The sequence below is a fragment of the Lepisma saccharinum genome, chromosome 2, assembly GCF_977018435.1.
Source record: "Lepisma saccharinum chromosome 2, izLepSacc3.1, whole genome shotgun sequence".
Classification (NCBI taxonomy): Eukaryota; Metazoa; Arthropoda; class Insecta; order Zygentoma; family Lepismatidae; genus Lepisma; species Lepisma saccharinum.
In genome coordinates, this window is record NC_139230.1 from 110922335 (window position 1) to 110947998 (window position 25664).

The following is a 25664-nucleotide window of genomic DNA, read 5'->3' on the forward strand; positions in this document are numbered from 1 at the left end:
TCCCGTTTTTCGAAAAATGTTCTGTTTTTTTAAAAAAAGTATTTCCTTTTTCATTTTCGAAAAAAAGATTTGTCGGTTTTCAATTTTTCGAGATAGAATGGCCATGCCTAGTGTACATATAGAATTGGAAGTGTTTTCTATGCTTGGGGTTAGAAATTTCCTTCCATGAAGAACATCAGTGCACTTTTTTCCTCTCTACAGAATGTCTTCTGTCGCAAAATCCTGGATTTCAACTCCACGTGCACACTACCGGCAGTAAATAATAATAGAAAAATGGAACTGTACTTACTTCCTATGATCTTGATCATTTACATAATTTGCAGGACAAGTAATGGAATTGCATCGGAAACTACCTCTTGTGTTGAGGCAAATTTCTTCTGAACCTCGGCAAGCTGCGCCTGTTGTGCATTCATCAATATCTGTAAAGTTATTTTACCAACTTTAGAATACAATCACAAGAAGTATATTAAACATAAATCAATGATACAAAATCATCCTCCAAGAGTTTCAGGTTCCAATTTTGAATTGTTTTTCAAGACATTTCTTTGATTATGAAACAGATTTCTTCCTTACTTTGAAAAGATTTACACAATAATCTATCACTGAACTGCAACAGTGAGACTGTCAATGAAGTATGGTTCCTAACAGGGACAGAACAATGTCCAGGGCAATGAAATGAAACACAATCAAAGATTTAATTAACAAATAAAGGTACACTTCTCCAAAAGATATTTGACCGCCCTGAAAATTTTCTAAGTCCAAAAATCTTAATTTGCCAACGTAGCTCTTGAGAACAATCAGAGATTAGCCAACTTTACTGCAGGTCCCTCTACTAGGCGAGAAACCTTCTGGTGTAAGATTTACATTACTGCTTATAACATGAAGTCAGAAACTATATATCGCCCAACAGATTAATAGAGAACAAAACGGAAAACACAAGTATGAGGAGTAATTTAAGAGAATCCTTGCGATTCGGCATGTTAAAATTGGAATCAGAGAAACTTTTATGAGGTTGGAAACACTGCACTCGCTCATGGTACACCTAGAGGAAATCGCTGTCAAGTTTGAACACAAAAGGACATAATTACCAATGGTTTATGCAAATAAAATATAACAACAGCTTGCAAAGTGCTGTGCAATGAGCGAAAATTAAAGAATGTCACAATTTGCAGCGAAAACCTGTTCGGTCGCATAGAAAAGTAGTAGCTTGATCATCACCACGTTTCAAAGCATTTGCTACAAGCGATGTTGTATCGGTGCCAACACGGATGCTCGATGCTCAACACGGACAGCACGTAGAGACGATGCACCGCGTGCCAACAACTTGACTGCTCTCAGAACCTTTTACAAATATTTTGTGTCACCTAAAATTGAATACTGTTCTCCGATCTGGTCTATGGCATGCCCCTCAAATTCAGATAGACTAAATTCCGTCCTAAATTTCTTCCTGGCCATTGTTCGACACCGAATTCCGTCCACATAACACTTGCAAAAGTCCATCCTCCTCCTGCAAATGTTAAATATCCAAACTCCTCAAGAGAGACATAGACTGACTGACCATATATTCCTACATAAAATAGTGAATGGCAACATCAGAAGTGACCGCCTTCTTCAGGATATTCACTTTCGTGTCCCTGCTCGCTCAACAAGAATCACTCAACTTTTTGCTCCTCAGAAGCCGAGATTGTGCCCCATCCGGCGCTCTCTGTTCCATAGACTGCCCAGCGAATAATCTTGGAAGTCAAATAGACATTTTTGAAAATCTGGACCGTTTTAGAAGAAAGTTAACTAAAAGTATGTAAGTCTCTTAACCACATGTAATTTTTCTATGTTATTATTTTTGTTGTGTTATGTTATTATTTCTGTCCTTATGTTCTATAAATTCGTTCCCATGTAAAATGGCTACCGCTGTATTTGGAATCTTCTATTAAATAAATAAATAAAAACTGGAATGGGCGGATCAAAATAGTGTCATTGTGAAGATACACGTAGTTCCTATGGACGTTCTACAAGATGTCACGTACACAAACTGCGTTGCTTTTCTTTGAAATAAAGGACCATAGATGGCAGCATGCAAGAGAAACAACGGTTATAAAAGATGCTGCATAAATAAGTTTGGAAAGTGGGTAAGAGATGGCACCACCCAGGAGAACTTATACGATTGTAAATAGAGACAACGGAAAGAGCAGATGTGATGAAATAACGATTGTATATATTAATACTAATTATAAGGAAATAAATAAATAAGTTTCAAATAATAACAGGATATAAATAAGTGGCCGCGGTGGCTCAGTCGGTAACGCGTCTGACTACCATGCTCAAGGTCCCGGGTTCGATCCCCGGCCGGTTCAAATCCGGGAACTTTTCTAACGGTGAAAGCGGCCCCGGCGCCCACCCAGCGTCGAATAACATGGGTACCTGGGGGAAACCCTGGGGGGTAAAGGCGGTCAGGGGCGTGATGCTGATCACATCACCCCCACTCACGACCGGATCAAGAAAGTGTGGGGCGTTACCCCCACACCCCCTATACGCCTTCATGGCGTGGTGCTATGCACAGGGGAACACTTTACCTTTTTTTACCTTTTTTTTATAAATAAGGAGAAAAGGGGAATTATCATTCAGTAATGACATAAGCGATTAATATACAAAAGTAAAGAAGTCAAATGGCAATTTCGATTTTGTGTCTATTACAGTTCCCACGAACTGAGAGTTTCGTGCGGCTTTTGGGTTGTTTTCCCCAGGTGTAGCGCCATTTCTCGGCAGCACCCAAGCACATTTGGAGGCGCATATATTGTAGCTCCAAGTTAAGGTTAGCGCCGGCCAGGCGGCGATCTTTAACTAACCCCTTTCTCTTTGTTTATTTGGAAGATCGATATTTACGTCAATTGGTATAAAGGGACGCCAAAGAAACGAGGAAAGAGAGGAGGCAGAAAAACAAGAGAATCTATTCTGGCAAGACGAGTAAGGGAAGGAGGAGAAATAATACAACCTCCAATTATCAATTATGATCCACTGGGTCTTTTGCACGACGTTTCTAAACAAGAACGTGGATATAAGTTGCAGCATATAGATATACATACCGTTCCAGGGAGTGTATACAAGGATATAAAGGGAAGCTCATTTAATGATCCACGGACAAAGAATAATCCAGATAGCAAGGATATAAAATGTTCCTTAGAAAAATCAAGGAACGAAACAAAAGATGTAAATAAAGAGTAACGAAAGGATGAGGAATAAAGATGTAAATATATAGAAGAAGGAATATTAGCGATTATAAGAAGAAGAAGCCTTATTAATTGCAAGAAGAAGGCAATTTAATTATTAAATACAAGGAGAAGAAGATTCATTAATCATAAGAAGAAGATGCCATATTAATTATAAGAAGAAGATGCCATATTGATCATAAGAAGAAGTGGCTATAAGAAGAAGACGCCATATTAATTATAAGAAGAAGATGCCATACTGATTATAAGAAGAAGAGGCAATAAGAAGAAGATGCCATATTGATTATAAGAAGAAGAGGCAATAAGAAGAAGATGCCATATTGATTATAAGAAGAAGAAGCCGAAGAAGATTGGTTAGAATTAATAAAAAATAAAAAATAGAAGAAAATTACTGTATGAAAAGACTTCAAAAAGTTATTTAATATTTGTACATAATTAATCATGAATATAGTACGAATTGTACCCTCAGTAGTGGGTTAAATCTGTTGTTTCTTTCCATATATTTGTAGCGTTAGTAACCCTGATCTGTGCCCAGAGGTATCTCATTGTCTCTCCCCTGTGCTAAGCTGGTAGATGCTCACGCGAGGGACGTGGCAAAGAGACACTGGCAACATATGGAGATGTGAAAGATGTTGACGATGAAAAGTACACAGATGAACATATATACCCTACGCGTACCGGTACAGTGGAATCCATGAGTATTTCCGTGCAAATCGTCCATGACTATTTTCATTCATTCTTCTCTTATATCCTATGTCTTTTTAAGCAATGGGGTTTTATGTACTCTGGTGCAGAAGTTGTCAACAGCTTGTTTTGAGTTTTCTTTTAATTCTTGAAGCTCTTATTTTGTCAAATAAATTGCACGAACATGGTGATGGACAATTTGCACGGTAATACTCATGGATCCCACTGTACAAAGCGAATTCGCATGACGCTTAAAAGAACAATTCCATCGTACATCACTATCAAAGGTGATCGGCCTCCCCGATGGCGCCGTGGTAGCGTCATCGCCTTGTAATCAAGGGGTCCTTGGTTCGATACCCGGTGGAGGCACATAGTGGTTCGGATCCCACTTTAAACTGTAGGTTAGCCTTACTGTGCATAAAGTGGACTTAAAACACCAAATCAACCAACCAACCAATCAAAGGTGATCGATATTGGGGAACGTACTATGGTCAAGAGATTACGTGCAGGAAATGTGACTCTGTAGAACATCTTTCAAATTGTTGTGATAAGCGTAGAAAACCAGGAAGGAGGACGGCCTCAACATATGCAGAAGCCATGCACCGAGCACCAATCAATATTGATGCAGCCGAACAACCACTGCCATACCAGCCTACAAGTTTTCAAGTACCCAAGATAACCCTGGACAAAGAAATGAAAGAATCTCCAAAGGAACTGGATGTACAAGAGCCCGAGGGTGCCGGACAGACGCCACTGGATACTCCGACAACCAAAGTTTCATCAGAGAGAGCAGCAAAGGAAACATCTCATTTGTTAACAACAGAAGGTCAAAATTCGTCATGGGTCGCAGAAGTTGAACGCGAGGAACTTTTGAGAATCTACCAGGTCACGCCTGAAGCCTCGATTAGTGATAAGATGACCCCTCCCCTACCCGCGAACAGCTGTGTATCGGAAGGTGAAATGAGCCAGGCAGGTGATGAGCTTTCCCTGCCAGACGCTTCCTCACCCACAACGACCTTGAAACTAGCAGAAGGAAACGTGAGTGAACAACATGACTAACCTAAACTTGTTCCCCCCTTCCCTCGACACAATCGCAAGAAATGGACTCCCAAACCGAAGAGGAATCCACAGATGATAAGCAAGTTATGGACAAAGGTCAACTAAATAGAGAAAAACGAACCAGTTCACGACTCAAAGCGGTAACAGAAGGTCAAAAAAAGAAATGTACAAGGATGTCTTTAAGCCAGCAGTCCGTCATACCCAGCAAGAAGACCCAACAAAAGTGAAATGTTAATTAGATATGGGTTCGGGTCACCTTTCCCTCCCCCTCCATTAGGTAGTGAGTGGAAGGAGAAATGTTTGTTTATGTTTTGAGATGAGAGAGATTTACGTGTGTAGTGCGCGACATAAATTTGTTTACTTTCCTAGTGTGTTACATATTACATGTTAGTGAGTTACAAGATGAAGTCGATATAATAACAGGTAGAAAAAAATAGTGTAAATTGTGTCATGATAGTAGTTCACATAAACGATTATTATCATTCTGAAACCACTTAGGATGAATACTTACTTTAGTGTAATTGAGCACCAAATATGCAAATTTACGTGGTATTCTTAATTTCAATTTTTTATAACATCTTATTGTGCATGAATTACAGCACTCGTCTTTGTACCCTTAATATCAATGGGATCTTGTCACCAGTGAAATGCAAATTGCTTGCGGACTTTGTCCGAATCCACTCGATCGACATTTCATATTTGCAGGAAGTTTGTATTGTAGATTTTAACTTTCTGTATGGGTACGAGGCTATTGTAAACTTGGGGACAAACGGGAGAGGGTCGGCAATTTTAATCAAAAGTGGTATAGAAATACAAAATGTAAAGAAATTAGTCGATGGGAGGGGAATTAGTTTTCAAAGTCAACGCTATACTTTTGTTAATATCTACGCCCCTTCCGGACAGCAAAACAGATGGAAGAGAGAACAATTTTACCTGGCTGAGATAGTATAATTACTTCCAAATAATGATTCGTGTATAATCCTAGGCGGTGATTTTAACCAAGTGCTGCGACCATGTGATTGCGTAGGAAAGTTTCAAAAGAGCTTAGCAAATAACAACCTTGACCAGCGATTTACAACTAAGGACATCTGGACCGAAACACGAAAGGGCATACTCCTAGTGTTTACATATTTCAATAACAAAGCAGGTTCTCGACTCGACAGATTATATACACTTGGTCATAATATAAAATATGTGACGACAATAGATGCTTTGCCGGTACCTTTTTCAGATCATATAACAATCAGAATGACTATTAATCTACAAGAATCTAAATTAGTTTGGGGTCCGTCTTATTGGAAAATGAACTCTGAGGATATTGTTATTAATGGCGTAGTTCCTTAAACCGACATACGTCAAAGTCAATAATTTTTTTCTCTGAAGCAACGTACTGTTAAGTCGTGCCTGTAACATTGAATTAATTGACTTAGCAGGAGCAAATTTTGTGAACAGTACTCGACCCAGAAGACACAGCCTTTCGATAACAATTTCTTACTAGCCCACATCAATCTAAATAGTGAAGTATTTTCCCAGATAATGTGAATAATAAATTTTACAATGCACTTCAGAGAATTGCCACTCAGTTCTGAAAATGATGTTTTGCTGAACATACCAAATATAATGAAAAATATTAAAATTCAATTAGTGTGCTAATATCAGTAATAACAATAATAATATCCAGAATAATCGGAATATTGGATAGTATGAAACAATTACAAAGATAACAACTTTAATGCAATGTCATGATTATGTATATATATATATAACTGTCGTTGGAAAATATATAAGAAGCTTAGCATGACTACATAATTCATTCCTTACATTTTCATACAACTTATTAAATATTTTTACTATTGTAATTGATGCTAAAGACTAATTGTGACATTAATGTAATACTTTTCTAGTTAATTCATGATACAATAACAGGATAACAATACATTGTGTGTATTATTTTATGATAATAAAATGTATTACCTTGACAAGTCCTTCCATCAGTCCCAAGTCGGTAGCCATCAGGACATTTACATGAATAGCTACCAGGTTGGTTAACACATAAACCAACGCATAAATTTCTATCCTTAAATTCTTCACATTCGTCAATATCTTGACAAGATCTAAGGAAAGAAACATCACAGTGAAAGAGAATAACAATAGAAGATAATAGAAATTGCTTTTACTAACAACTTTCATATTCAAGGAAGCCTATGAGTGTAGATAGTCAAATAGCCTATATTCATGCAAAAAAACAAAACAAAAAAAAACAAGCGTGTTCACTTTGTAAACAAGACTTACTGTAGATTTTTATTTGTCATGTCATTAGATACCACAGCACTTGTTAGTATGGCCTATTGTTCTCAGGTGTGAAATAATTGAGAAATGTTGTAACAAGTTTGGCATGATTGGCAGGTGTCATGTTCTTTTGTTGCAAACAATGTGAATAAAAAAGAAGAGGAAGAAATGCGGGAAGCCGAGGTTTTGTTATTACCTGAATGGGAGGGCAATTTGTTTGAAGAATGTTTTGTGGGTGTACACAAATGGAAATATGGTGTAGAGGGGCACCAGAAGGACATCGTCGAAAGCGAACAATACGAGGAGTTGGGACAAAAGATGACTTTCTATAACGCGAAATGGGGGAAGCAGCTGTTTTGTTACTACCTCAACGAGACAGCACTTTGCATGATAACAGAAAAATGAATTTTTACTTGACCTCTTTTTCCAAGGGAAGATAAATGACCTTGAAAGAATGTTTGTGTGTACATAAGAGGAAAAGCAGGTATAGCGGGCCCGGGGAAAGTCGGGAGTAAGGATCAAAGAAGGAAGAACGGTGCATATGTTTTCCGGGTGAACAAGCGTGTTTTTGAAAGAAACTGGCTTTTAGGTAGTGACTGAATTGGCCGGTATTCCAATACGGCCGCTCTATGTAGGATACATCTTTGTTTACATTCAGTAGTAGTACGTAAGAGCAACGTGTTTTCATGGCTGATATGGAAGAAATGTTTAAATTACGCGATATTTTTAAATTTTGCGAATGCGATGTGAATTCCAGGAACTATAACGAAGGTAAAGCTGTGGTTCTTCAAAGCAGTGCTGTTTCATTTGCACCTCAGGTTGTAACTGGGGCTCTCGGAAATTATTTAAAAATAAAGCAATCACCTGTATTTGTAAAGCTTGGGCAGGAGAAACATACCTTTGCAGTTCTTCCCCCAAAGGGGCAGGCTGGTTTAATACTAGGGTGAATCAAAAAGTAAGTTACACCCGACCCGTGTTCCTGTACTAAGAGAGATAGAATAATCACGCATGGTGGCAACACTGTCTGGAATGTTTTCTTCACACACCAGAATCAGCCGTGCTTCAGCTGGTTTAGTGTGCGAGTAGTCACAGTGTGAGTATGGCGCGTCGTATTGAGATGGCGTCCAACATTGAGGTGCGCTCCGTCGTCCGATTTTTGTGGGCACAAAGGCATAATCTGAGTGAAATCCGTTGCCAAATTGTCGAGGTGTATGGTGAGAATGCCATGTCACGCCTCATGATCGCAAAAATGGTGCCAGATGTTCGAAGAGGGAAGATCGAACGTGAACAACAAACCGCGTGTCGGGCGGCCTGCAACTGTGAACACTATCGACAACGCTGAGCGTGTGAATGCAATCATTGTTGCTAACCGCCGCGTGAAAATTAAAGAGATTGCAAGTGAACTGAACATATCCTATGGTAGTGCGTCCATGCTGATTCGTGATCAGATGGGTTATCGTAAACTGTGCTCTCGCTGGGTGCCACGCTTGTTAACCGACGGGCACAAAAATCAACGTTTTGATGCTACGCTGTCATTTCTTCGGCGTTATTCCACGGACGGTCCGCAGTTTCTGAGCAAAACCATCACAGGAGATGAGTCCTGGGTGCACCAATACACAAAAAAGGCATCCATGGAATGGAGACACAAGGATTCGCCACCACCAAGAAAAGTCAAAACCTGTCCAACGGTTCGAAAGGTCATGGTGACGATCATCTTCGATTCCGAAGGCGTTGTTTACAGCGAGTTTGTGCCCCGAGGAACAACAATCAATGCCGCAACATACTGTGAGACTAATGAATCTGAGAAAAGCCATTAAAGATCGAAGGCCTGGAAGATTGAGTGATGGGGTTGTTCTTCTTCACGACAACGTTACCCCCCATACAGCTGGTGTCACACAGGATTTACTGCAGAAATTCAAGTGGGAAGTGTTGTCTCACCCTTCCTATAGCCCCCGATTTGGCACCCTGTGACTACCACCTTTTCGGTCCTCTGAAACAAGACCTGAGGGGGGGGGGGGTCAGCGTTTCGCGTCAGATGAGAAAGTGTAGGAAGGTCTCAAAGTGGTTCAAATAAATTGGACGGAATTTTTACCCACAAGGAATCGAAAAACTGGTCATACGATATGAAAAGTGAATGGAACACCTTGGTGACTATGTCGAAAAAAGTTAAATGTTCATGCGTTTTCGTCCAATATTTTTTTTTCTTTCTAATGTGCTTTGTTTGTTTTTTACAGAGGGGTGTAATTTACTTTTTGATTCACCCACGTAATAAATAACACAGGATAATAATAATAGAATTCACAATTTCATCGAGGCTCTCTTCACTATAACAACATTAGTATGTCGATTTTCCTTTTGTGGTTACCTTTGTGATTACAGATATTAATTAATTCTCAAACTATTTTCATCTTCGGATTTAATCGACTTGCACCTGTTCCAAATTTCATACATAATACTCACTCTGTCCCATAATTATAGTCCGGTATACCAAAATGATAGTACAGGAATGACAGACGAAGAGGCAGATGGAAAGCACAATTTGTACTGATCCTTGAGTAATAAAGTTGTATGACTCATTCCCGTGTTTCATGTTCTTCTTCTGTATACACCAATGTCACAGTTTGAATATCGGACAATTATTATGACACAACAAACACAAATGTACCGTACAATAATTATGGGACAGACGGAGTATTTTTTTCGAGAAAAAAGTTTTATACATAAAGAACAATTTAAAACTTTACTTTCGTGGTAATCTTTCGGAAAATAAAGTGAACAGACAAGTGCATTCTTCGTAATTTCCTTGCCGAATATCAATGTTAGCCCCTCATGCCAATCCAGAATCCACGTCAATCAATTCTGTTTTCCCTGATTGATTTATTTACAAATTTAATTTTGTTGATTCCACGGTGTGGAGGGCTTCCCCGATAGCGCAGTGGTAGTGTCCTCGCCTTGTAATCAAGGGGTCCCGGGTTCGATACCTGGTGGAAGCACAAGTGGTTCGGATCCCACTTTAAACTGTAGGTTCAGTCCCGATTAGCCTTACTGTGCATAAAGTGGACTTAAATAAACAAATCGAATCAAATCAAAATCCACGGGGTGGAAAAAACACATGCAAACTTTTCACTTGTCCTGACCCACAAAACGATTTTGAGCAAAAAACTGAACAGTAAACGTTACTCTTTCGAACATTTCCCATGATTTGAACCCCGATGGCGCAGTGGTAGCGTAGTCGCCTTGTAATCAAGGGGTCCCGGGTTCGATACCCGGTAGAGGCACATAGTGGTTCGGATCCCACTTTAAACTGTACGTCCATTCCCGATTAGCCTTACTGTGCATAGTGTGGACTTAAAACAACAAATCAATCAATCAATCATGCTTTGAACGACTTCCTATCCTACATAGAGTAGTTCCGGAAAATCCCACCAGAAGGCATATCTGATAATTGAAGCAGTCCACCGAATAACGCTGAATGGCACATTTGGGAATATGCTGAGTTACCAGTGGAATCATGCTGCGGCTACAGGCTACAATCTGTCCAGTCATAAGGGCGGATATTGCTCAAAGATTGATACTGTGCTTGCATAATGTTTTATTTTTTTCTATTGTAGTCCTTGTAGTCTAGTAACATACTACACGTTTTAACCGTTTTTTCTCGCATTCAGTGAAATGTGCCATACAGCGTTATTCGGTGACATGCTTCAATTTTAATCGCGAATAGCGAAGAACAGGAATAGCGAGGACGGAAAGTAAGGAACAAAAGAAGGGAGGACACCGCAGGTGTTTTTCGGCCTTACAATGCTGTTTTTGAAAGAAACAGGTGTTTTTTGCTACATGCAAGAAAGGGTGAAACCGATTTAATCTTGTTTTGAGACACCTTTTGAAAAGGTTTGAAATGGGAGGAGTCGAAAATTGATCAATCAAATAGCGTGGCTTTTGGCCTGACCAATGAGATCGAAGCGTCCGTTCTTGGTCCATGTAACGAAAAGCGTGCGGGGAGTATTTAAGTTTGCCCATTGAGGACAGTGACGTGCACTGAGAAGAAGCTAGTCTAGCAGAGATAGACATCTCTAATTATTTTCAAATCACAATATTTATTGTCCTGTTAAAGCCACAGTTCACATGCAACACTTTTTTTCCACGCGCTTCTCCTCTCTCGGTGTGATCAGCGGGCAAGGCTGGAAGGATCTACTGTAGCTGGCTTCTCCTCCACCTCACCAGTTCCAGTTAGAAACGGCAGCCAGAAGGGAAACAGAAGATTTCTGCCTTTACTCCCTTGTCCCCTCGCCCCCCGCTGCAATGGTTGAAAACTCGTGCATTCAAGCCCCCCCCCTTATAGTCTATCTCCTATAAGAACAGATAGGATATTGATTTTCTTTCGATTCCTTTGTAAATCCTCCAAATAGCTCAGGGGGAAATTTTCTTCAGTACTTATGTTCTCTGTATTTACACCACAACTTTTTACACGTTGTACAATATGTATGTATGTTGTGGATGTAGTTTTATTATTTATCAAATGGGAACGAATTATGTGCAGGCAAAAATGTTATGCTTTCTTTTTTTCTCTTTTTTCAAAGATGGAATATATAATGATTAAAGAAATATTTTCTCACGCTCTCGTTTTAGTAGTGTTTTATTTAAATATACTAATCTCTTGGCCTCCAATAAAATAAATGGGTAAGCTAAATAGTCATAAATACGGATTATTTATTTGGGCAAGAGAACGCGCGTTCTAATTGTTGTTGTTGGTTTGGTTTATTTTACTTCGTTTTTTGACACATTCGGTTATCGCGAAAATGAGGATGAGTGATGATATGATGAAATCGATAAAGAGACCTCACAAAGGACATTCAGTCTGGGATTCTAACCCGTAACGAGCGCCCATTCTTGTTCCTATGTAGGCCTCTCCGATGGCGCAGTGGTAGCGTCGTCGCCTTGTAATCAAGGGATTCAGGGTTCGATACCCGGTGGATGTACATAATGGTTCGGATCCCACTTTAAGCTGTAGGTCCAGTCCCGATTAGCCATACTGTGCATAAAGTGGACTTAAAACATCAAATCAATCAATCAATTGTTCCTATGTGTTTTACTCTGCAGTGAATAATGAAATAATTTAGAATGACTAATGTATCCCAGTACTTAAAAAGCCAAATTAATATTATTGAAGAAACTACAAAAAAGTGTGTTTTGTTACCTGTTTATCGCCTTTAATATATTGAATTTTGCCACCTCCCATTATTTTTTCTAGCTGTATAGATTTAATCGCGATACTTAGCTAATAAGCACAATCATAAACAGCAGTGAACTCTGTACTCCTGATTTCACAGTGCTCTGCAGAAGCACTGCGAGGATTTATATATATATATATATCTAGCAGCGTTGCTCTTCCTTCACTTTACCTAACTTCTGCCATGACGATGAACGTTGATTAAATTAAACGGGTGCAGCGTGCATACAAAGAAACACCCATGCACAGGCCAGGGCTCTAGCCCGGATCCATCAGTAACGAGATCGTGAGATGGAGAAATTAGGGAAATCAAGCAATGTAAAATTTTTGAAAATCATATACAAAGAAGGTGCTTCAAAAATCCAATTGAAAATTACTACTGAGGAAAAATGCCTTTCCTTTACCGATTCCCACGTATCCGAATGGTTAGCGCTTTCCTCTCGTCTTTGTTATCGGCTGACCTCCGTGGGGGAGTGCAAGTAGTCCCGGATCGGTACCCGGTGGAGAGACATAGTGGTTCGGATCCCATTTTAAAATGTAGGTCCAGTCTTGATTAGCCTTTCTGTGCATAAGGTGAACTTAAAACATTAAATCAACCAACCGTGGGGGAGTGGTTATCACAGCGAGCTACGACACTAGGAGTTCTGGGTTCGAACCCCGACCTGGGCATGGGTGTTCTTTGTGTTTGTCCCTTCATTAATTGTATCGTATTATCTTCGCGTTTAACCAAATGTGACAAAAAGTGACGCTAAGTAACAAAAATAAAATCAAGTCATTGATTGATTGTTTGATTTGGTTTATTTTACTTCGCTTTTACGCCACTTTTGGTTAATCGAGAAGATGATACGACAAAATTGATGAAGGAACAGACACAAATAACATCCATGCCCAAGCCGATATTCGAACCCGGGATCTCTGGTTAGTAGTCAAATCAAATCGTTTTTTTTATTTTCGAAAGGTGGTGGGAGTTACGTGTACTTTTTTTCAGTAGTCATTCTTCATTTTGCAATCTTTTCCTGTCTTTGACGTTCTTCCTTTAGGAATACTGGGCCCTATAGGGGCGAGGGGTTATGACCCACACCAACCGCCTTGGGCACGCCACTGGTTGCTACCCAAAACTTTGACGTCGCCGCACGTCACTGACTGAGGGACATAAGTACTAAATTGATGCAAGAGGTTTCATATTTTTGCATGTTGAAGCTGTGTCCGGTTATTACTAAGATGTTTTCTTGGTCCAGTTTTAGGAGCAATTTACTACAGTGTGTCCAAAAAGAACTTGAACTATGGTTGGATGCTGGTATATACCATAAAACAAGTAAAAAATTACGTCGAAATCGCTTAGTTTCTGCGCTATAAGCGCTGAAAATGTAACCTATATCTATGCAACGCAACACAGCAAACACTCACTCGACCGAAACTTCATGGAACACGTCCCTTCTTAAGAGAGACGACTTGAAAACATCAACTTAGGAGTCTTACCTGAGCAATATACAAAATATTAATGATACTTGCGATGTTGTAAGAAGCATTTGCAGTGTTTACGAAGTGACCAACATAATGAAATTTCCAATAAATGCGAACTGAAGTTCAAGACCGTTGATTTTAAAATGTCTCCTTCGTGTTTCGAGTGTCGTGCATATCAATAACTGAGAGGGTCATTTGCCACAGATGTTGATGAAATCGACGAACGAACAAATGCAAACAAAATGTATTCGCCACCTCACTTCGAAAATGCAGACTGTTATGTTATGTCCTCCTCCGTGGCCATGCAGTCTAAGGTGCTATGCTTTGGGCTCCGATTGAGGGACGGCATGGGTTCGAGTCCGCCTGGGTTCAGTTTCTGGGTTCTCGGCCTGTGCATAGGGCCGGTGGCAACCCATCATCGTGAGTAAATTGGGGAGCTACGAGTGAGAAGCGTAACCCAGTCTCGGATATCTCCTATAATGGCTGGGAGTTCAACGTGCTGACCACACACACGCACCACATTGCTGGTTAAAGTTCTCCACACCTCTAGATAGGATTGTGGGACGGAGACTGGTAGTCGGGAGATAGGCTAAGGCCCTTACTACTGTAGAGCCAAGGGTTATTATTATTGTTAGATTGTTATGTTATAACAATTTATTTATTGAAAAATACACCTAGGTATGTTAGCGCAATTGTCGATCAACCCCGTCAGACAATACTGAGAAGATAATAATGGTAAGAGCTCTTAAAAGAAAATGAAAAAGTATTTTAAACAATAATTAATTCACACATTAAAACTAATGAAGGACTCAACGCATTTTTACTAATTAAAAGCAAATAAGCCATCCATAAGGCAAACACTCAGCTGTATAGGCACTCGGAATGCGTGATATCTTGTTCCAGGTCGGAACTCGTATTCTTAACCGCCTGGGCATGGATGTTTGTGAGTGTCCATTTATCAATTTCATCATATCATCACTCATCCTCATCTTCGCAAATTAGCCAAAAGTAGCACAAAAGCGAAGTAGAATAAAGCCGCCCTGCTCGGGAAACCAACGCTTCCGGTCCCCCGGAGACTCTTCTGGCGAAGGGTGAAATACTGGTGAAGATACGGTCCCCAACCCACGGATAAAAGAGTAGTATGATTTGTGATATTACTGGGTCGATAAATGATGAGCCCCCCTGAGGCAGATTTGGCTACACTGATGAGAAGAGCCTATTAAAAATTAAACTTGTTAGAATTGATTATTGACAAGAATAATAATTATGAAGAAACACAGTCCCTATCTCTGACAGAGCTATGCTGTGATGAGGTACAGGCTTCAGAAAATTATACCCAAGCAGATTTCAAACAAATATCTTGCCTCTTCCTGCACACAGACCCGAGCCATTTTTACAGCACTGATGGACAGGGATTTGGAACTGCATGCAAAACAAGACAGGAAATTTGTTACACCACAGTCCCTATCTCTGACAGAGCTATGCTGTGATGAGGTACAGGCTTCAGAAAATTATACCCAAGCAGATTTCAACCTTGCCTCTTCCTGCATACACACAGACCCGAGCCTGGCTGATATTTCTACAGCACTCATGAGCAGGGATTTGGAACTGCATGCAAAACAAGACAGGAAATTTGGCAGATATTATTATAGTGATGGCTGCAGAGAGAAACAAGATTGTAACAAGAGAGACTGAAAAATACAGAAACATAACATCTCATACATCCAGATTGTTGCAGGTTGTCATATCTTATAGAGGTTTGTTCTGAATATAATTATATTTTATTGATTATGACTAATGTAATAATTATGAAGAAACACAGTCCCTATCTCTGACAGAGCTATGCTGTGATGAGGTACAGGCTTCAGAAAATTATACCCAAGCAGATTTCAACCTTGCCTCTTCCTGCACACAGACCCAAGCCATTTCTACAGCACTGATGAGCAGGGATTTGGAACTGCATGCAAAACAAGACAGGAAATTTGGCAGATATTGTTATAGTGATGGCAATGTTGCAGAGAGAAACAAGATTATAACAAGAGAGACTGAAAAATACAGAAACATAACATCTCATACATCCAGATTGTTGCAGGTTGTCATATCTTATAGAGGTTTGTTCTGAATATAATTATATTTTATTGATTATGACTAATGTAATAATTATGAAGAAACACAGTCCCTATCTCTGACAGAGCTGCACTGATGAGCAGGGATGGAACTGCATGTAAAACAAGACAGGAAATTTGGCAGATATTGTTATAGTGATGGCTGCAGAGAGAAACAAGATTGTAACAAGAGAGCCTGAAAAATACAGAAACAATAAAACATCTCATACATCCAGATTGTTGCAGGTTGTCATATCTTATAGAGCTTTGTTCTGAATATAATTATATTTTATTGATTATGACTAATGTAATAATTATGAAGAAACACAGTCCCTATCTCTGACAGAGCTATGCTGTGATGAGGTACAGGCTTCAGAAAATTATACCCAAGCAGATTTCAACCTTGCCTCTTCCTGCATACACACAGACCCGAGCCATTTCTACAGCACTGATGAGCAGGGATTTGGAACTGCATGCAAAACAAGACAGGAAATTTGTTACACTGATGAGAAGAGCCTATTAAAAATTAAACTTGTTAGAATTGATTACTGACAAGAATAATAATAACGTATGTTGAAACGTTGTAGCCAGGCTCGGGTCTGTATGCAGGAACAGGCAAGATATTTGTTTGAAATCTGCTTGGGTATAATTTTCTGAAGCTATAAGATATGACAACCTGCAACAATCTGGATGTATGAGATGTTTTATTGCTTTTATGTTTCTGTATTTTTCAGGCTCTCTTGTTACAATCTTGTTTCTCTCTGCAACATTGCCATCACTATAATAATATCTGCCACATGTTCTATGATTATATGCTCTAACAACATATCTGTAATCAATAACTTGTCAGTAATCAATTCTAACAAGTTTAATTTTTAATAGGCTCTTCCTGTCTTGTTTTACATGCAGTTCCAAATCCCTGCCCATCAGTGCTGTAGAAATATCAGCCAGGCTCGGGTCTATGTGTAGGAAGAGGCAAGATATTTGTTTGAAATCTGCTTGGGTATAATTTTCTGAAGCCTGTACCTAATAATAGCATCACAGCATAGCTCTGTCAGAGATAGGGACATTGAGTATAAAATTCTTGTCAGTAATCAATTCTAACAAGTTTAATTTTTAATAGGCTCTTCTCTTCCTGTCTTGTTTTACATGCAATTCCAAATCCCTGCCCATCAGTGCTGTAGAAATATCAGCCAGGCTCGGGTCTGTATGCAGGAACAGGCAAGATATTTGTTTGAAATCTGCTTGGGTACTGAACAAACCTCTATAAGATATGACAACCTGCAACAATCTGGATGTATGAGATGTTTCTGTATTTTTCAGGCTCTCTTGTTACAATCTTGTTTCTCTCTGCATATCTGCCACATGTTCTATGATTATATGCTCTAACAACTTATCTGTAATCAATAATTGTCAGTAATCAATTCTAACAAGTTTAATTTTTAATAGGCTCTTCTCATCCGTGTAACAAATTTCCTGTCTTGTTTTACATGCAGTTCCAAATCCCTGCCCTGTAGAAATACCAGCCAGGCTCGGATCTGTGTGTAGGAACAGGCAAGATATTTGTAGTTGAAATCTGCTTGGGTATAATTTTTTGAACAAACCTCTATAAGATATGACAACCTGCAACAATCTGGATGTATGAGATGTTATGTTTCTGTATTTTTCAGTATCTCTTGTTACAATCTTGTTTCTCTCTGCAACATTGCCATCACTCTGCCACATGTTCTATGATTATATGCTCTAACAATTGTATATTCGATGCAAACATATCTGTAATCAATAATTGTCAGTTATCAATTCTAACAAGTTTAATTATTAATAGGCTCTTCTCATCAGTGTAACAAATTTCCTGTCTTGTTTTACATGCAGTTCCAAATCCCTGCTCATCAGTGCTGTAGAAATATCAGCCAGGCTCGGGTCTGTATGCAGGAAGAGGCAAAATATTTGTTTGAAATCTGCTTGGGTGCCTGTACCTAATAATAGCATCACAGCATAGCTCTGTCAGAGATAGGGACTGTGTTTCTTCATAATTATTATTCTTGTCAGTAATCAATTCTAACAAGTTTAATTTTTAATAGGATCTTCTCATCAGTGTTACAAATTTCCTGTCTTGTTTTGCATGCAGTTCCAAATCCCTGCCTTGTAGAAATATCAGCCAGGCTCTGGTCTGTATGTAGGAAGAGGCAAGGTTGAAATCTGCTTGGGTATAATTTTTTGAAGCCTGTACCTAATAATAGCATCACAGCATAGCTCTGTCAGAGATAGGGACTGTGTTTCTTCATAATTATTATTCTTGTTAGTAATCAATTCTAACAAGTTTAATTTTTAATAGGATCTTCTTATCAGTGTAAAAAATTTCCTGTCTTGTTTTGCATGCAGTTCCAAATCCCTGCCTTGTAGAAATATCAGCCAGGCTCTGGTCTGTATGTAGGAAGAGGCAAGGTTGAAATCTGCTTGGGTATAATTTTTTGAAGCCTGTACCTCATCACAGCATAGCTCTGTCAGAGATAGGTACTGTGTTTCTTCATAATTATTATTCTTGTCAGTAATCAATTCTAACAAGTTTAATTTTTAATAGGCTCTTCTCATCAGTGTAACAAATTACCTGTCTTGTTTTGCATGCAGTTCCAAATCCCTGCTCATCAGTGCTGTAGAAATGGCTCGGGTCTGTGTGTATGCAGGAAGAGGCAAGGTTGAAATCTGCTTGGGTATAATTTTCTGAAGCCTGTACCTCATCACAGCATAGCTCTGTCAGAGATAGGGACTGTGTTTCTTCATAATTATTACATTAGTCATAATCAATAAAATATAATTATATTCAGAACAAACCTCTATAAGATATGACAACCTGCAACAATCTGGATGTCAGGCTCTCTTGTTACAATCTTGTTTCTCTGTGCAGCCATCACTATAACAATATCTGCCAAATTTCCTGTCTTGTTTTACATGCAGTTCCAAATCCCTGCTCATCAGTGCTGTAGAAATATCAGCCAGGCTCGGGTCTCTATGCAGGAACAGGCAAGATATTTGTAGTTGAAATCTGCTTGGGTATATTTTTTTGAAGCCTGTACCTAATAATAGCATCACAGCATAACTCTGTCAGAGATAGGGACTGTGTTTCTTCATAATTATTATTCTTGTCAGTAATCAATTCTACAATAATAGGCTCTTCTCATCAGTGTAACAAATTTCCTGTCTTGTTTTACATGCAGTTCCAAATCCCTGCTCATCAGTGCTGTAGAAATATCAGCCAGGCTCGGGTCTGTATGCAGGAAGAGGCAAGATATTTGTTTGAAATCTGCTTGGGTACTGAACAAACCTCTATAAGATATGACAACCTGCAACAATCTGGATGTATGAGATGTTTTATTGATTTTATGTTTCTGTATTTTTCAGGCTCTCTTGTTACAATCTTGTTTCTCTCTGCAACATTGCCATCACTCTGCCACATGTTCTATGATTATATGCTCTAACAATTGTATAATCGATGCAAGAAAATAATTCTAACAAGTTTAATTTTTAATAGGATCTTCTCATCAGTGTAACAAATTTCCTGTCTTGTTTTGCATGCAGTTCCAAATCCCTGCTCATCAGTGCTGTAGAAATATCAGCCAGGCTCGGGTCTGTATGCAGGAAGAGGCAAGGTTGAAATCTGCTTGGGTATAATTTTCTGAAGCCTGTACCTCATCACAGCATTGCTCTGTCAGAGATAGGGACTGCGTTTCTTCATAATTATTATTCTTGTCAGTAATCAATTCTAACAAGTTTAATTTTTAATAGGATCTTCTCATCAGTGTAACAAATTTCCTGTCTTGTTTTACATGCAGTTCCAAATCCCTGCTCATCAGTGCTGTAGAAATATCAGCCAGGCTCGGGCAATACTGACATGTATTACACACCAGATGAATTCAAAGCACAGAGACCCATGTTTGTCATCAACACTTCAAAAAGAAATCAAGTTGTGGTTAATGACAGGACAAACATTAAAATTATCTGTTAATTCCACGATACACTTCCTGATGACACCATATGTAGTGTTATTCTTATAGGTGAAAAATCATATGTTTATGATGTAAGAAATGAGAGAGTCACAGAGCAATTCTAGAAGAGCTCTGCTTATTACATTGTCTTAGTATTAGATATGCAAGTTGAGGCTGGTGTTCAATTGAACTTAAACCAGAAGTAAATATGTGTGTGTGGTGGCCGAGTGCACCAACGCCGATTATTTGGAAGTTCAGATGAGCGGGATCATTTTTGATCCACTCTAAATGAACTTGGTTTAAAGATTTGCATTGCACCAACGAAAAACGACGTTCAAGAGATTCCGTTCAAATGATCCGAGATTAATTTGTATGGCTATACCTGATTGGTTGGCTAAAACAAATGACAATCAAGAACCCCACCGAATAGTGTGATGTGTTAAAGTATCAACGTGTAGGAGAAGAAAGTAATTCGGGCCGCAAACTTATCTGAATTTGAGAAATGTACTGATCAACCTTGTCGACGAGTACAAGGATGTAGTAGGGTGTAAAGAAATAATAATCTTAAAAAAGAACTGACGGCATAAGACAAAAGAATAAGGAGAAAGCATGGAACCTTCTTCTACGGGACTTCAATGCCTTACGAAATGCATTCGCGAGAGAACAACGTACGCTGAAACTCGCCCGCTCAATAAAGATATTTTATTATTATTACTGTATTGTGGTAAGTATTTGAATTTTTCATTTCTTAATTCTTATATATTTATATTGTCATGTGTAGCAACAGCATGTAGCAATATCGTAACATTGCTCTGTTCTAATTTACCTTGGACTTGCACATGTTTTGTGTTCTGGGATAGAAAGTACAGTATTTAGAAACATTTCGACTTTGCACCACAGAACCACAAATTATTATTATTATTTTGGCAGTTTTTAGTTTACTTTACACAACTCTCGAATTATCAGCATTGTACATCCAACGTCTCTAGCGTTTGCACGCCCTCGATATCACTTTCCGCTCTTTTTATATTCAAAAACAACTGCCTGCAGTCGAAGCGTCAGTATCGTGAACCATGATCGGCCACCAAAACGGTGGCGAATGGCCGTTCAGAAGATAAACTCGTTTTGATGTTCCTAGATCGCGATCAAGTGTTGAACCGTCTTCGTGCAATGGAATTTTCCAGTGATCCTTTCCCGATCCGAGTTTAAAATTTGATCTTCGTTCGTGCACACGGCCATGGGTGGGTGTGGGTGGGTGTGGGTTTTATGAGCATCTTGGCTTAGTTTTAAGTGTATCCAAAAAAAATATCAAGAGGGGCATATTTTTAACAAATTTATGGACAACAATCTCACAGAAGTGCCTTTTATAAGTGTAGGCAAATCAATCTGAGGGGGGTCATCATTTCACGGGAAATTCCCGAGGGCATTTTTACAAAAATCTTCGATTAGACAGGGTTCCACACTTGAGCAAAAAGCTCATATAGGCATGTTGAGCTTGTTTTAAGTGTAGCCAAATCTGCCTCAGGGGGGCTCATCATTTATCGACCCAGTAATATCACAAATCATACTACTTAAAAGCTCTGCTTTTCGGCTTCTCGAAAATAGCCGACCCAAGCAGAAAGCAGACGCTTCTAGCAGAAAGCATATGTATTAACACGATCTCGAAGATGAACACAGAATTATTGCATTAAATTATTATAACTGTTCCAAATTTCATGTAGACAAGCATTAAGTTTCACGATTTGTAAAACATGTCAATAATGTTGACGTTCAGGGCTTAAGACAAACATAGTGGTCCGCGGCACTAGGGAATTTGCAGAGAACAGCTGGCTGTTGTCTTTCTCACTCATCTCAAATTACAACGCCAGTGCTGACAACTACCAAATAATTTACACGATACTTTTTGTGAGTTTCCATAAAAACAAATTCAATAAACTGATGGTTTTTGGCAGTGTTCGGAAAGTTACTTTTATAAATGTAACTACTTACAGTTACAGTTACTTGCCTCAAAAAGTAACTGAGTTACAGTTACAGTTACTCGTTTTAGAAAGTAACTCACTTACAGTTACTGGTGCTTGAAAATTAACTGTAAGTTACTTTTAGTTACTTCGTACTGAAAATTTTCTTGCAAGGAATTACATTGTTATGTACAACTGATGATCATTAACTGGAATAAAATAATATGTGAAGACTTATGTGCATTTTATTTATGCTTCTGGTTGACACGTAATTAATTACATAAGTCTTCACATATTTATATTATTCAGTAGAAGCGGAAGGTATTCTTGTGGGGAAGGCACAAATTATCAATGCCCTCTCGTGGAGGGGGCATTGAGTTTCAAATACGAAAATCACTTTTCGAATTCCCCATAACAACAATAAATAATACACATTTTAAATCGAAAAACATATATTTTAGCTACACACACGCACAGCTAATAACCCGTAATTCGACAGCCCTTAAGGGCCTTGGCCTATCTCCCGACTGCCAGTCTACCTCCCACAATTCTGCCTAGATGTGTTGAGATATTCAACCAGTAATGGGTGACATGGGGTCAGCACGTCAAACCCTCAATCGTTATAGATATATCTGAGACCGGGTTACGCTACTCACTCGTAGCTCCTCAATTTCCTCACGATGGTGGGTTGCCACCGGTCCTATATACAGGCCGAAAACCCAGAGACTGAACCCAGGCCAACTCGAACCCATGCCGACCCGCAGTCAGAGTCGGTAATGCTAAAACTGCACCATGTTTTTGGTTAGCAATGTGGCCAATATTAACTTTTTGGACCGGATTATTATTAAATATGTTCTGTATGCTATTTATTAGTATTCAAGTAATTATTTATGTTTCACAACTGTATGAAATATGCATTTAGTTCGTTCAGCCAACCGGCTAGCACATGAGCAGTAATAAATATCAACATCATACACTCCTTATTTCTTTTAAGATGATATACTTCTCTAGCCTTAATCCAGACATGTAACATAAATAAAGAACAACGAAATTGACCGTAGAACATTAACAAAAACATTCATGCTATCGTTTTAACTCCGAACGTTTGATTTCACAGCGCTTGAGATAAACAGTAAGCAGCAGAATGTAATGGCATTTTTTTATTATACACACACAGAAATGTAACCGTAATACCTTTAAAAATAATTTATTGGTATAAGAGAGCAAAATAATAAGCCTCCTGGAACAAATATTTACTTCATCTTCGTATGTAGAAAATGTTTTCATCCCTTTGCCAAAGCTCTTCATTCTAGGCTCATTTCTTAAAAAAACTTTCACTACTTCGTCATTCATCTATGTAGGCATGCTCAATGCACAGCTGATTGAGTCGTTGTTGTGTATGTTACGCATCGTGCTCCACAATTATCTTTAGCTTTCTGTAGAATGCATTTTCAGAGTGAAAGGAACGAAATGTTGTTCTAGAAGTAAAATTAAATCAATGATTCACTATGAAATAATAATTTTCTTAAATATACTACAAACTCATTGTAAATTCTTAATTGGAATTTAGGAATTTTATAAGCTGGTATCGATATGAGACAGGACTTTGCGTAGTCTCTGTCTCGCCTCTAGTTGTAAGCACCAGTCTCGATCTCAAGGGGCAAATTTCGGTCTCGTCTCAAGTCTGGAAATGAGTAGTATAAGAAACACACACAGCATGTCAATGCACAAACTTTCTCAGCGTATAGAGGACGAAACAAACAAATTTCTTAACATTTTTGTTTGATACCACATTTCGAAACTACGAACCCTCGAATAACGAGAATTTTAGTCCTGAATTTATGAAACTGCGCTGCACAAGGCCATGGCTGCCACTGAAGGATAAAGTTTGCAATTGCGATAAATAAAATATATGCATACCTCTAGTGTTGCTCACGAAATGAGACAGGATACGGGAAAGGCCTTTTGAAATTTGAGATGAAACTGAATACCTGTCTCGTCTCATTGTTGAGATGAGACACGGGACAATACAAGACAGCTTGTGAAAAGTCTCGTTTCGTCTACAAAATATTTAAACATTTGCAAATATATGTACTTGTTTACTTGAAAAAACGTAGTTTCCTTCGAAACCCAGACCAGCCTTTCTTACGTCTAAAGAAGGATAACGTACACAGAGTAATGAACGAATTTATAATCTTCTTTAATACTCTTTAATAATGGGAAGTAACAAATCGTTACTTACCATTTTTAAATGTATTCAAGGTAATTAATTGTATGTTGGGATAATACTCCAAATACAAATGAAATTCATACAATACCAATTGAGATGACTATATTTTGTGAAAAGAATTGTGATAGAGAATGGGCAGTTCAAGAGAATATTGTAAACTGTACGAATATGTCTTTGCTTTTTTTTTTAAAAAAAAAATATATATATATTATTTTAAAAGTTGATGTCTTTTTAACGCCCGAGAAACATTTTATGAAGCTTTTAGAAAATCCTTTCCTTTGTGTATTGTACTAAGTTTTGCAGTTCTGGATAGATTTTTGTGTTCGCACGGCATACATTTAAGAAAAACATATACTTTTTGGTTGCTTCCCAGCGATAAACTTAGAATTTAAAGAAAACATTCCATTTTCACAGTGCACAGAACTTCTTATAAGAATTAAATAGCAGTAATGAAAAAGAGCACTCAATTATTGAACTTTCAGAACAAAGCGACGTGTAACGCGTATTTTTTGGAAAGCAACCTTCAGAAATAAACGCAGTCTTTCGAACTGAGGCGACCCCGACAAGCTACACATGTCGCTCGGTCTATTGGAATACGCGATGAATTCTTTCTTATAGATTGAAGAGGCCGCATCGTTTGTCGCTTCGGTATGAAATTCCCATGTGTCTTGTCTTTTCACAGGCAACAAGCAATACGTGTCGCTTGGAAACGAACCCTTAATAATACATGAAACCATTCGAACTGAATACCGTCTTGCCTCGGTTTGTTATTCGCGTTGTGAGTGCATGCAGATTGACTGGAGTGTCGCTTGTCTTTTCTGCGTGAAACTTCCGTGTAGCTTGTTGCCTGTCTCTTTGGTATAAACGCTCCGTTAAGGAATTTTAGATCGAAGCGACAAGCGACACAGGCCCCTTCAGTCTACAAGCAAGCATACAACACGCGTAGGCGAACAACATAACTTCAAAAAGGAAATCGAAATAATAAAGAACTGTTTAAGATCCATGTTGACATACCTGTAGGTGTTGATATGCTCATTCGCGGATTTTGGTTTGTGAGCCATTTACCACTGCAAAAAATTAGCAACAAAGAACTTGCATTCTCTATTGCTATCACAGATCAAATAAAAGGACTCGTTGTTCTGAAACTATCAACCTAGTGGACCTATTTGTTACACCCTAGGCAACTTCCTGAAGCAGATTCCATTTTCAGTATGAGGAACGTTGATATCTGGAAGTCTTTGACAAGAAAAGAGACTTGGCTCTGGAAAGGATTAAATGCGCTTCCTGCCCTTCTCCTCCCTGCTCTTTTATCAAGGAAACGAGAAGATAGTTGGCGTCGGTGCTTTCAGTCAGCATTGAAATTTTGACTTAGGTAATTCCACGAAAATCTTTAAAGTTGCAAAATTTAAAATATATCTCTTCACCTACGTTACAAATATTC

General features: G+C 38.7%; 1 protein-coding gene across 4 annotated transcripts in view; it reads right to left on the reverse strand.

Moving 5' to 3' along the window:
* The window catches only part of LOC145984114 (uncharacterized), a 677559-nt gene that overhangs the window by 119608 nt on the left and 532287 nt on the right, over nucleotides 1-25664 (reverse strand). For all 4 annotated transcript variants that reach the window (XM_083117547.1, XM_083117546.1, XM_083117548.1 and 1 more), the window contains 2 exons: nucleotides 6942-7081; nucleotides 290-419 (listed from right to left, as the gene is read on the reverse strand). In XM_083117547.1, coding sequence (XP_082973673.1) covers nucleotides 290-419; nucleotides 6942-7081 — 270 coding nt within the window. The remainder of the gene's footprint in view (nucleotides 1-289; nucleotides 420-6941; nucleotides 7082-25664) is intronic.